We start from the raw sequence: 14,073 nt of genomic DNA on the forward strand, positions 1-14,073 counted from the left end.
TAGGTGTGAGTGGGTGTTTGTGGTTGTGTTTGCGTGTATGTATGGGTGTGTGTATGGGTGTTTGGATGGATGTGTGTATGTGTTTTTGGATGAGTGTGTGCATGCATGGTTGAATGCGTGTATGAGTGCTGAGGTGAATGTGAGTATGGATGTGTGTGAGTGAATGCATGTATGTAAGCTTAGGTGAATGAGTGTATGCGTGGTGCGTGTTGGTGTCTGTGTGCATGTATGCTGGGAGGGGGGTTCTGTACCTGGAGGTGGGGGTGGGGGCGCTACACTTGGAGGGGGGAGCTGTACCTGGTGGGGAGGAGGAGGGGGGTTTGTGCTTGCTGGGGGAGGGGCGCAGTGTATCGGTGACAGGGAAGAAATGTTGTTTTTGTGGCAGTGCTACCATCATAGAAAGCCTGGTGGAAAGGCAGCTCCTAATACCCCAGTGGTCTTCTGTGGATTGCAGGGTCAGAGATGCTCATCGACGGCCCAGCTGATCTGACCACCATGGTGGTATGAGTGGAGATGTGACAGGTTGGCAGAGGCCAACCCGCCACACCCATAATGTGGGGGTCTTCAACACCAGCCTGTTAGCGGTGAAACCGTCACCTTTGCCCTGGCAGTCAGGAGACTGCCAGGGTCATAATGACCACCTCTGCATTTTGGGATCCCCTTTTTTCTTGGCCCCCGCTTGACAGATCACCCCAAAACTTTGGAAGTACCTCAAAAAATGGCCAGTAGTACCATAAACTTCTACATCTAAACAGCTTCAAAGAAATTTATTAAAATTTAATGGTATTGGAGATATTGTTTTATATAAAACAAATATATGGTTCAGCTAGTGAGATTAGTATTTCAGCTTTGTCTCATTCTAAAGTATTTTGAAGACATACATTCATTATAATTTCTTGACCAGTTTACTGGCCGTTGGACAAATAATATACCCATTGTGCCTACTCTTATATCTCACTTGGCATGGATTTCAGCCAGATCCAACAAGCTCTGGGAGCAAGTTTGTAAAGACAGCGCTAAGGGCAGTGTTCTAGTATCAGTTGTCAGTTATTGGCAACATCATTGAAAAAGCAGTATATGTTCACTCCAGTCTATGACCACTTCAGTTTCAACCATCTCCTGCATGACTGCCAGTCTAGCTTCATATCATCCTGCAATATGGAAGGTCCTTCTTTACACATCATAGACAATGCCCTCTTGACTACAGATAAAGATGAATATTGTGTCCTGATCATGCTGGACCTCTTAGCTGCCTTCAACACAGTTGACCATTCCACCCTCATATGTAACCTGGAGCCTCAAAAGTGATTCATGATCAATGTCCCTCACATGACCTTGTTCTACCTTTCCAACTGACAGCAGTTAATTCAATTGGACATTTCCAGATCACAAAAGATCTGTATCCCCTGGGGGTACCACCAAGGGCTCCATATTTTCGCCTGCCTTCTTCAACCTCTATATGGAAATGCTTGTTGCTCTACTCACAGATTACAGCATTAAGATTCACCAATATGCCAATTATACACAACTCTGCTTGAAAGTCTCCTCTGCTTCAGACATCAAATACCTCATACACTGCTTGCACATCATCCAGGCCCTGATGTCCAGTGCCTACTTGAAGTTCAGCCCACCCAAAGCAGAATTCCTGTTATTTGCCTAAAACGAACAGGACACAATACAAACCTGTCTGAGTGAAGGGAACCATGATGGCATCAAACCCCAACATTTACCGAATGCTAAGTTACTTGGATTTACCCTGGACACCAACTTCACCCTCAAGGAACAACATGCCAAAAATGGCCTTGGACCATCTCTTTCGTCTAACTGGTAGCTTAGTTGTCCTAGATCAGGCACCCATTCGGCTCCTGCGATCTCCAGCTGGCTTAGAAGGTTATTGCAGGCACATCTATCTTAAATATATCAAAGTAAACTAAACGTTTTTTAACAAAAATGAAACATATTAAAAATGTTTGGAAATTATTTGCATTCATTTTTAAAAGGCACACCATCAACAGTTGGAAGTACTCTATGTTCTACACATTATATTTGTTATTATTATTTGTAGACAAAAGGAAATCATGCCTATGAAGTACCATGCACACTGAAAAATAACAAAAGATTCATTTTTATGTATTATAAACATGTATTGTAAAACACAATGCAATCCTATGTTGAATGTGGATTGAAAAATAACATTCCTAATGTCCAGTTGTCCTTTTCCATATTTGACTTGAATGGACTCCCACAAACAGCCGAAGACCTCTACACGTCCAGGCACTTGCAGTGGATTTTTCTATAAAGAATGCCTCCACATGTTCATGTTTGCTGGTATGCAATTACTCCCTGTCTCAAGGGATCTCAAAGTAAAACCGCCTCTGTTTGCCATAATGTATGCCATAGCGTAAGTATGGAGGTTTATGTTTCCTCAAGCTAGCCACGGAGCAGCGAAGCACTGGACAAACTTGGAGTGAAGAGGAGATGTATAGTGATAGAGCGGAACGTGGTAACAATTTACCTACGTTTAGACGCTCTTTAGGCCGATGAATCTTTTGACTTAGTGGGAACTCTCTGTACTATTAATCCGGTCAATCTCATCAAAATCAATAATCAATAACGAACATAAGCAACCCCTTGAACAACATAACACTTAACAATTAATCCAGAATACATTTCGGCGAACCCTGACCTTTCAGTCAGGAATAACCACACCAGTTTATTGCAAAGTTAGTGAATTTATTTCCCTATATTAACAAAGCTAGCACAATATAAATGTGTCTCAACACCAAATGATAAACATATATGAACATTAATAGCTGTCCATAACGTCGAAACAAGTGTAATCTATGAAGCATTTGAATCACAAGGCATTCGATAATGGCAATGCAAAGCACTAATACGATAATCTGTAATGAACTAATAGCATACATTTAGTCAGCATAACAAGATCTCAAATTGCATCGTGCGACATATGGAATCCTCGTCTAACCTCAAATTAGCATCTGCATGTGGGTCTTCATGCAAAAACAATTTAGCAACATAAATTTAGAAAACTCCTAGATAGGGACCTTATCAAAATCAGCAGTTGGTTACCTAAAAGAAACACAATGCAATTTTACAATTTCCTTTCATATTTACCAATTACGATCAGCATACAAGGAAGTCTTCGTCTCACAGGTACCGTTCTTCGGTCATCATTGGTACCGTTTCTCGATCAGCATAGGACGGGACAAAGGGGCAGGGGTGAACGGGGCAATTGCCTCACGGCAGCATGGTAAAATTATTACTTCATGCAAAGGGATCAAATCAAAGTTACAGTCTCTAGGGCAAGAATCATTAAAGTCTCTTTCTCTCGATCAGAGAAAGTATCAAAGTCTCTCAAAATGGCGTCGCAGCGAAGTGGGCCATAATAGCTACGAAGTCAAAATGGCGGGTATCGAGCTGGTAATGGCTACTTTCTCCTCGTGCACCTGGGTTTTATAGACAACAGTTCAAGTCCAGTAGGGTCTCCATTGGAGGGTTCATAGGTTAGCTTCAAATTGACCAATCAAAAACGACAGTTCTCAAGCTTTTACTTAAGCATACATTATCCTTGGAGATGGGTACGCAGATCGCAACATTGTTTCCCAATTAGCCTACTCTCAGAGCCTCCATTGTCCGCACCTGCAAGTCGACCTTGAATTAAAGAGAAAATATGCCAGGCTGGCACTAACTTTAAGATAAGCATGCGAACAGTTTCTGTGGAAAAGTACAGCTTCAAGCAAAAATACACGTTTAATAGCACAGTGGAAAAATACGAGCATCTAAACCGTGAGACCAGGCAACTAGGCCAAAGCCTCCGCTAAAGTAATGCTAAGCTAAAATATTTCAAACAAGCAAATCGTAGCACACGTTTATGATTATGTCGGATTAGTGCAATTCTAATTCACCACGTTATATAAAGCACGCGTATAAATGATGGCAAACTACTCTGAGGGCACATTTTGTCCCCGTACAATCTTTATTAATTCGGTTAAAGCCACACATGATTATTTCAGCACTACGTTTAAGCGTTAATAAATCAAAACCTTCATTTTCTGCTTCATCAATAGGGAGGACAGAGAGAGCAGACGTAGGCAGGACAAGGGGGGATTCTCTGTGTAGGGTCCACCAGCTGCTTCATTTTATTCGAGTGCTGCCATATTGAGTTTAGGAATAAACAAATGTAGGGGGCTCTTTATGCTGGTTTTTGTATCGGTTGATGAGATGTTTAAAACTCCAGTGCCAATTGTTTGAGAAGTCATATTACATAGTACAAACAGAGACCCTTTGTTTTCTTAGCCCATTTGTTCACGTGCTGCCCGGGAGTATCAGAAGCCTCACTCCTTACAGTGGCACTATCATAAGTTATTATTCTTTTTTAAGTTTTTCATATTTTATCACTACACTTCCTAAATCTCAAAGGCATCAGTTAGGTCTAATTATTTTCAACAAGGACATTTTAAGTGCTTCCCAAGCCAGGGTAGAATGAGCTGAACATGTCAATTTGCAGAGGAAAGCACCAAGTTCCAATTCTACATTATGTACATTTGTGGTTACAAAAGAAAGGCCAGCCAAATGTCAAGTTTAAAGTCCAGTTAATCCTTAGTTAGAATATATCTGGAACGTGGCCTGGCGCTTCACAATGGATAGGACACTCAGAAGTTCTCATTTAAAAAACGGTTGATTTGAGGCCGTCTTCCCGTTAATCTAATCAAAATAAATCATGACCAAGAGCTATCATCTCACCAGTGTTACAGCGTACTACCATTGTAATATGGACACGAAGCCAAAAACGCCAGGATCTGTTCTTCATGGCCTGGAATGTGTATCAGTGAAATTGCTAAATGGATCCGAAGTGGTGGAATAGAAATTAAGGAACCTTTTTTACGAAGAAGATTTGGACCCCGAATATAGGCCTTGTTGGCTATGAATGCATTTAACTGGCATCTGTTGCGAGACTGCGTTTTGTGCAGTTTTTGGACGTTCTTACCGCTTCTACATTAGGATAAAAAATATTGGCAAATGTGAGCATCTCTGTAAAATCGCAAATTTTAGGCACTATAAATATAGCTCATCAAAGTTAGACTGTGACGTCATTGGGGATGCTGAGTTGTGAGTGTAATCTTCAGTCAAAGTCAATTATAGACCACCATCCATAGAAATGTTGCGAGTCTTGAAATTATGTACATTGTTAGATATGCTTTTAACATTAATTCTGCGACTTGACTTAGATTCGTAAGATTTGAAAGTTGTAATCATTGTTTTGTTATTATAAAATCGCATGTTTTAAATTATGTTACATTTTGTGTATGGAATGCCGCTCATGGAATGTTAAAAAACGGTACATGCAGATTGGTTTTCCCTGCTCTCACATAAGGCCAGTGAAAACAAAACGTGTTTTTAATGCAAGTGCCGTTCTTGTTAAAGTTATTTGTTTTCAGCCATAGATAACTGCTATTATCGATTTTCCTTTTTTGTTTCTCTTTAACTTAGACATTACAGAAAATTCGAAATTGTAAGCGAGAGATTAAAAGAGGCAGAAAAACGTAATAAACAGATGGAGAAGAAGATGGTGGGCCCTAGTGAACCTGTTTACCGAACTTCTAAAACTGGCGACGTCTGCCCAATGGTTAGTGTATTTTTTATTTGAGAGATTTGTCCACAAAGATTCTTGGATTAAAATACGTCAATATTCCAAAGGTAGTACCAGGTTATAACACTGCACGGGCGTATAACTGTATGGATTATTTCCCCATCTGTTTGTTGTCTTTTATTCTTTCTTTCTTTAATAATCTTGATTCGGTTTGTTAAAACCGTAAAAGAACACTAAAAAAGCATTTAAAATCGAACAAAAACATTACAGCAAAAAAGTAAGTAAACCATAAATTGACTCCATGCATAAGAATGTAAACTGTCAAGAATCGATAATATAATACCTCATACCACTCAGGAATCAAATAGTAAATAATTAAAAACATAGCTAGCCTAACAACCAGGATCACCTTGTGCACCATCATACTTATAAATATATAATCATAGAATCAAAATCAAAAGTACATTTCTATGTAAATAATTCATAAAGTGACTCTGTGCATAAAAGGCACAGTAGCAGCAGTCCCTAATATAACAACTCAATTCATTCAGTTATCATATAAAACTTAATTAAAACAATGTTTTAGCGTCCGATCTAAGTAGCCGTAAGCACCATTATGCCCAGACAAATAGTCATAAAGGGATTAATTCATAAAATTACAGGTGCCTCGGGAAGGTACACTTATGTCATCATTGTAAGAATAACCATACCGCATTACCTTGGTCAACAAGATTATCTTTCAGACGCTAATTAGGACCAATTAAAACATATAAAGTATCAGTAAGACATTACTTGCCCACCAAAGTCCATGTTCTTATAGCAGCTGAAATAAAGGTATGCACCATGACACACTGTAATTCCGAGGGCAGCAATTGGCGGTGTTGTAAGGCTAGTCGGCATTTTCTGATATTTAGAGACCTAAGTAAGGAGATCAAGAACTGTTTCCTGGGTAACATGTACAGTTTAAAGAAAAATATAAAGTTTAGCATACATTCGTTGACTCTCAGTCGTATGGGCTTAGTGCAAGACCTCTTTCTTCGTGCACCCCATTTGGATATGAAATCAAGAAATGAGCGAGATTAAATATACATCTGATCAGGTAACTCTAATGGTGAAGTTGTGAAAGGTACAAACAAGGCTCCATTCGATTTGTAGTAGTTATCATATAATGCACAACCACACTTCTTTTTCTACCTTCTGCCATTTCTCTTCTCCTTTCCAATATGCTAAATTATTCAGTTTTAACACTGGCTTTGGCTAGAGCCCTTCTCCCACTGGCTTATTAAAACGTTCAGGTCTCACTAGCATGGTAAATTGATCTCTTATATATGTCAGCCAAGTTATATTACAAGTCATTGTAGGAGGCTGGCCTGGCTTATAGTGGGTACCTTGTGGTACTTACACCTTGTGCTAGGCCCAGTTATCCCTTATTAGTACTTTAGAGGTGTTCTAGTAGCTTAGGCTGATAGAGGTAGCTATAGCAGAGCAGCTTAGGCTGAACTAGGAGACATGCAAAGCTCCTAGTATACCACTTATCATATAGCACTATATCATCGGAAAACACAATACTCAAGAGTTACTAAAAATAAAGGTACTTTATTTTAGTGACAATATGCCAAAAGTACCTCAGAGGATATAATCCCTTAGGTAAGCAATATACACAAAATATACACACAAATCAAAATCAGGTAAGTAAACAGTTAGAAAAGTAGTGTAAACATAATAGAATGCAGTAGGAGACAATAGGCCTAAGGGCAACACAAACCATATACTCCAAAGAGGAATGCGAACCACGAATGGACCCCAGGCCTAGTATAGTGTGTAGAGGGTCCCTGGGAGTGTAAGAAAACACTAAGGGTGTCCAAGATACCCCGCCCCAAGACCCTGGAAAGTAAGAGTAAAGTTACCCTACTATCCCAGAAAGACAGTAAAGTTGAGATAGGGGATTCTGCAAAGACAACAACTGACTGCAAAGCACTGAAGATGGATTCCTGGACCTGAGGACCTGTAAAGGAAGGGGACCAAGTCCAAGAGTCACGCAGGCCCAGGAAGGACCAGGAGGTCGCCCCTTGGAGGAGGAGACAGAGAGGGCGCTCAGCAACATGGAGAGCCCATGCAAAAGCAGGCAGCACCCGCAGAAGCACCTGAACAGGCATTCAGAAGATCTGAGCATGACGGTGGACTCAGCACAACAAAAGAGGGTCCCACGAAGTCGGAGTCCAACTCAGCGAGTTGGGCAATGCAGGACGGAGTGGTGGGGACCTGGGCTAAATTGTGCACAAAGGAAGTCTTGCAAAAATGAACAGAAGCCCTAGCAGCTGCAGTTCACGCAGTACACAGGATTACTGTCTGGCCTGGGGAGGCAAGGACTTACCTCCACCAAATGTGGACAGAAGGGCCACTGGACTGTTGGGGACACTTAGATACAGCTCCTGTGATCCAGGGACCACGCTCGTCAAGATGAGAGGGGACCCAGAGGACCGGTGATGCAGAAGTTTGGTGCCTGCGTTGGCTGGGAGAAGATTCCGTCGACCCACAGGAGGTTTCTTCTTGGCTTCCAGTGCAGGGTGAAGGCAGACATCCCTCAGAGCATGCGCCACCAGGAAACAGTCAAGAAAGCTGTCAGGATGAGGTGCTACAATGTTGCTGGTAGTCTTCTTGCTACTTTGTTGCGGTTTTGCAGGCATCCTGGAGCAGTCAGCGGTCGATCCTTGGCAGAAGTCGAAGAGGGAAGTGCAGAGGAACTCTGGTGAGCTCTTGCATTCGTTATCTGGTTATATACCCACATGAGAGACCCTAAATAGCCCTCAGAGGAGGATTGGCTACAGAGAAAGGTAAGCACCTATCATGAGGGGTCTCTGACGTCACCTGCTGGCACTGACCACTCAGAGGTGTCCATTGTGCCCTCACACCTCTGTATCCAAACTGGCAGAGGTCTGGGACACACTGGAGGAGCTCTGGGCACCTCCCCTTGGGAGTGGGAGATGTTGGTCAGGGGAGTGGTCACTCCCCTTTCCTTTGTCCAGTTTCATGCCAGAGCAGGGCTGGGGGGATCCCAGAACCGGTGTAGACTGGCTTATGCAAGGAGGGCACCATCGGTGCCCTTCAAAGCATTTCCAGAGGCCAGGAGAGGCTACTCCTCTCAGGCCCTTCACACCTATTTCCTAAGGGAGATGGTGTAACACCCTCTCTCATAGGAAATCCTTTGTTCTGCCTTCCTGGGACTGGGCTGCCCAGGCGGGCAGAAACCTGTCTGAGGGTGTGCAGCAGCAGGAGCTGCAGAGAAAACCCCGGAAAGTTCGTTTGGCAGTACCCGGGCTCTATGCTGGAGCCCCGGGGATGTATGGAATTGTCCCCCCAATACCAGAATGGCATTGTGGTGACAATTCCATGATCCTAGACATGTTACATGGCCATGTTCGGAGTTACCATTGTGACGCTACATATAGGTATTGATCTATATGTAGCGCATGCGTGTAATGGTGTCCCCGCACTCACAAATCCGGGTAAGTTGCCCTGAACAATGTGGGGGCACCTTGGATAGTGCCAGGGTGCCCTCACACTAAGTAAATTTGCACCTAACCTTCACTAAGTGAGGGTTAGACATATAGGTGACTTACAAGTTACTTAAGTGCTGTGTAAAATGGCTGTGAAATAACATGGACGTTATTTCACTCAGGCTGCAGTGGCAGTCCTGTGTAAGAATTGTCTGAGCTCCCTATGGGTGGCAAAAGAAATGCTGCAGCCCATAGGGATCTCCTGGAACCCCAATACTCTTGGTACCTAGGTACCATATACTAGGGAATTATAAGGGTATTCCAGTATGCCAATCAGAATTGGTAAAAATAGTCACTAGCCTGCAGTGATAATTTTCTAAGCAGAGAGAGCATCAACACTCAGGTTCTGGTTATCAAAGCCTTAGTGATACAGTTAGGCACCACACAGGGAAAACATACAGGGCATACTTTATGAGCACTGGGGTCCTGGCTAGCAGGATCCCAGTGACACAGGCAAAAACAAACATACATACAGTAAAAATGGGGGTAACATGCCAGTCAAGATGGTACTTTCCTACAGTCATGTCCTGCTGTCCTCCTTCCAGGTACGGTAGCCCTATTTCCAGATGGCATCCATGAGTTTGTGCACTAATAGACACAGACAGAATTTTCTTAAAAATCCGTTCTCACTAACATGAATATGTGCTGTATTACCATAACCCCCATTAACTTGCACCATAAAACAGTAGAGAGGTGCAGAGTGCAATTTTGGAGACAAGCTGAGCTAGGACCAGACAAATCTATTATACCATTATCTAATTCTGATTTCTTTCATTCCGTTCGATTGCCAGTTTTGGTAAGTCTGCTCTAGCAACTCCCTTTGAGGAGATTAACATTTCCCTCTGGTGGGGTGGTTCATTTGTTTAATCTGTATTGCATACCAGGTGGATGTCCTGTGGAGTTGCAGGGAATCAACTGGCTCAGTGGACATTTGGCCGATGCCGCTTCCAAGTGGTTGATGATTTTAATTGTAAATTTGAACTGTTCTCAACTGCTTGGAAGGACTTCACTAATGATGAAGATATCTTGGGGGGTCCCTGAGCATTCTCCCCCCCGTTGAAGAAATGGACCAGTGCGGTCTTGCAGTTGAATATTTTTACCCAGAATAATGGGCTCAGTCCATGTAATGGGCAATCTAAGTCAGATAAGTGGGAAGATTAGAGTCATATGTCAAATCGCCACCTCACACCAGTCTAATAGATTATGGGGGTCATTCTGACCCTGGCGGCCGGTGGCCGCCAGGGCCACCGACCACGGGAGCACCGCCAACAGGCTGGCGGTGCTCCCACGAGCATTCTGACCGCGGCGGTTCAGCCGCGGTCAGAAGCGGAAAGTCGGCGGTCTCCCGCCGACTTCCCGCTGCTCGGGGGAATCCTCCATGGCGGCGAAGCGCGCTCCGCCGCCATGGCGATTCTGACACCCCCTACCGCCATCCTGTTCCAATGGCATGGGCACTGCAGGGGCCCCCGTAAGAGGGCCCCACTGTGTATTTCAGTGTCTGCAATGCAGACACTGAAATACGCGACGGGTGCAAACTGCACCCGTCGCACCCCTGCAACTACGCCGGCTCAATTCTGAGCCGGCGTCCTCGTTGCAGGGGCATTTCCTCTGGGCCGGCGGGCGCTCTTTTGGAGAGCGCCCGCCGGCCCAGAGGAAATGTTTGAATGGCCGCCGCGGTCTTTTGCCAAGGTTAAAATCACCCCCTATATCTTGCTGGATATTAGGATATGGCCTTTAATGGTGGATATAGTGGTAGCCCCAAGGCTGGACAGTGATCACAAAGCATTGTGCTTAACATTGAAGTCGCTGGCTGATCCTCTTCGCAATGCCCCCAAAGAGATCCTAGATACAAGGCTTGTTCCTGCCAGCAATAAGCACACAGTGAAATGGAGTGTGGTGGTTGAGCCTGGAGAAACACTTAAAAGAATATTAGATGTTGTGCCTGCTGGGTTGGAAGATGTGGGAGCTGCGTTAGAGCGGAATAGCCGACCTGGCCCAGTAGCAAGCATAAGTGATATCCATAGTGCTAGGTTTACCTCCCTTAGGTCCCTACTCACAAAGGAATCTGTAAAGGTAATGCCTTGAGGAAAGGACATTCATGGTACACAAAAGCATGCAGGGATGCAAGATCTGCCTTATTTAGGGCAGTCAAAGCTGGAGAGAGAGTTGCCACCCCAGGAAATTCTATAAAACTATAGTTAATCAGGCAAAAACATGTGAAGATAATAAATGGGCCTCAATGTTGTCTGCTATAAGATGCAAAGATTTTTGCACTTTCTGGTGCCTTGTAGCATGGGGCGATAGGGGCTTCATGCAGCTCTGGATACACACATCCGGCTGAGGACTGGGTTGATCATTCCCCCCGTTTATATGCAAGGGTCGATGATGTTGAACCATTCACCTTATCTAGGAACCTAGCTGCTCAGGACATGACTCCTCTCCCAGCAACTGGAACTTCACCCAAGATGGGCTCAATGGCTCTGCAGGGCTGGGCTGTTATGTCCGTCATGGCAGACGTCAAGCCTTCCCCCGTTCTAGTGCCGCTTCAGGTTGACTGTATGTCGGCTGCTGAAGTCTCTTTTGCCCCGGACATGATCACTTCTAATAAAGACCCTGGAGACCTATTCAAAATATTCAAGGACCTATGGAGCACCTATTTTGTTATTCTTTTTAATGGCCATTTGGCTTTTGCTCCCATTCCATCTACGTAGGCAGGGGCTGAACTCATACCGATTTATAAAAAGGGATGCAAGTCCTCCCCAGCTATTTACAGACCAATGGTTTTCAATCCTTGCCCTACTTCTTAAATTAATCCAATCTTTAAAGGGGAAAGGCTAAAACAGGTTTGGGTGTTTGATTGTGGGGATCACATTGCAAGGGCATTTTGATTGGTCTCACCATGTCCAGAAATGCAAACTTAGACTCGAACAGTATTGTGGTGGTATTTCGAAAACCCAGCGCTCTTCGGCAGCCTTTGAGATGTACAAGTGCCAGGCACTGGGAGCCTCTTTGTATGGCAGAGAATTACAGGGCCACTTAGTTTTAAGGCCCCTTCAATTAGTTGAAAAGTGATTCTTAAGGAGTTCAAATAATCTTCCAGTTATGGCTAGATCCCGACCTGAGGAAAATTGGTGATGTGGTGAGATTTAAACCGCTGATGTATTGGCAAAGATTGTGAGCAGCTCCCGAGCTGACATCACTCCACAGGGTTTTTGAGGAGGTGATGGGAGCGGTGGGAGCTAATAGGATCTCCTGGGTATGTTTTGTGAGAGATTGCTTTAGGTGGATATGGCTTGATGACCCCTCGCTTAGTTCTGTAGATTCTGCTCCTATTTCTAAACAGGCTCTTAAGAGAGCATCTTGGTGTTTTGTAGACCAGCATGACCTGCTTCTCTCTAGGGTGGGCTCTATTGCTGCCTCTTTCTTGGAGCTCAAAGTGGAGTATTCCTTCAAACCGTACCTGGATGAGGTTGAGCCCCCTTATGCAAGGTTGTTGTACATTAAATTTTGTCTAGGTATTTTACCCCTTCATTCCTACACTGTTATATGGTGTTCTACCCCTGATTTACCTAGAACTTGTTCTTTCTGCCCAGATGAGATGGAGGTGGCTGAGAACGTTTTATTATTTTGTCCAGCATACCATGTGTGCAGGAAGAAGTGGACATTGCCACTGTGTCACTACCTGGGGCTTAGGAATTTTAAAATTGTGTTCAGAATGTTAGGAAGTGACACTAGGAAGTGCATTGTATTTATGGTCTCTGGGTTCTTATAGTGTATGTGGAGGCTTTTGGGGAATAGTGTGGCTTCAGGATGAATAACTCTTTTAATTTACTTTTATGCATTTAGCTTTTTTTAATTGATTCAATGTACTGTTTGTCTTATGTACGATTTTACTCTAGACCATTTTAATTATTTTTATTATGTTCTTTTATATATTGACCATAATATCTAATGCTTTTGAGCCCAGTTTAGCGGAAAACCAGAAAATTGATTCTATAGCTTGGTCAAATTACACCTTGTTTGCGTTCAACAGATGGAAACATTTACTTTTATATCTAATGGAACCCCCAGATATGTGAAGGTAGAAACTCACAGTAGTTTTGAACCATTAATGTAGTACAGCATCATACTGCTTGGTGCTCACCCACATACCATAGTATACATCATGGTAATACTGATTGACAGCCCAAGTCTAGTCATGAACAAGACAAATCTGTTCAAAAACCCCTGTAGACCTACCCCAGTTCTGGACATTCTAACGCAATCATCTGCATATAACAATGCAGAGAGGCGGTTAGTTCCCACACTAGGCGTATCAGCCTCTGCTTGTACTAGGGATGTTTCAATGTTGTTACTATAATGACAAAAGAGAAAGAGCGCTAACACGCATCCGTGCTCACTCCCCACCTGAACTTAATAATAATTGTGCAACACGTTTTATAATAAAGCAGTAAAAACACCACAAAAGAGACTCCACACCAACTTACAAGAATATTGAACCTTTATCAGAATAGAACAAGATCAAAACGGTAAGTAATCCAACTAATATTTCGCAAATAGCACACAGGGATACTAAGAAACATCAGTGCTTTAAAATTTGAGCTCCTTTTAGATACTATACAGTAATTTGTCCGTTCCAGTATGAGTGTTGGGTTGAACAACTGTTCAAAAGATGCATATGCTCCCTTTATGGGAGTAAATGATAATTTCGGAACCCAGTCCACCGACCGCCTCTGCCGTTCGAAGGGAGAGGACCGGAATGCAGCTAAAGTCTGTTTTAGGCAAGGGAACAAAAGAATGCTCTGGTGTTACTGCCGTTCTTCGGGAAGATGAGGGCGAACAATGCCCAAGTTACATGGCACCCACAGCTCTAGCCGGAACCGTGAAGAGTGGGGCAGAGTGATT

The 14,073-nt window shown here is 43.4% G+C and overlaps 1 protein-coding gene across 1 annotated transcript in view; it reads left to right on the top strand.

The window, feature by feature from the left end:
- LOC138253708 (uncharacterized) overlaps positions 1-14,073 on the top strand; it is a 309,351-nt gene that overhangs the window by 10,640 nt on the left and 284,638 nt on the right. Inside the window, exon 2 of the mRNA XM_069205800.1 lies at positions 5,512-5,647. Within this exon, the coding sequence (XP_069061901.1) occupies positions 5,512-5,647 (136 nt within the window). The remainder of the gene's footprint in view (positions 1-5,511; positions 5,648-14,073) is intronic.

This window comes from Pleurodeles waltl, chromosome 1_2 (assembly GCF_031143425.1).
Source record: "Pleurodeles waltl isolate 20211129_DDA chromosome 1_2, aPleWal1.hap1.20221129, whole genome shotgun sequence".
NCBI classification, from domain to species: domain Eukaryota; kingdom Metazoa; phylum Chordata; class Amphibia; order Caudata; family Salamandridae; genus Pleurodeles; species Pleurodeles waltl.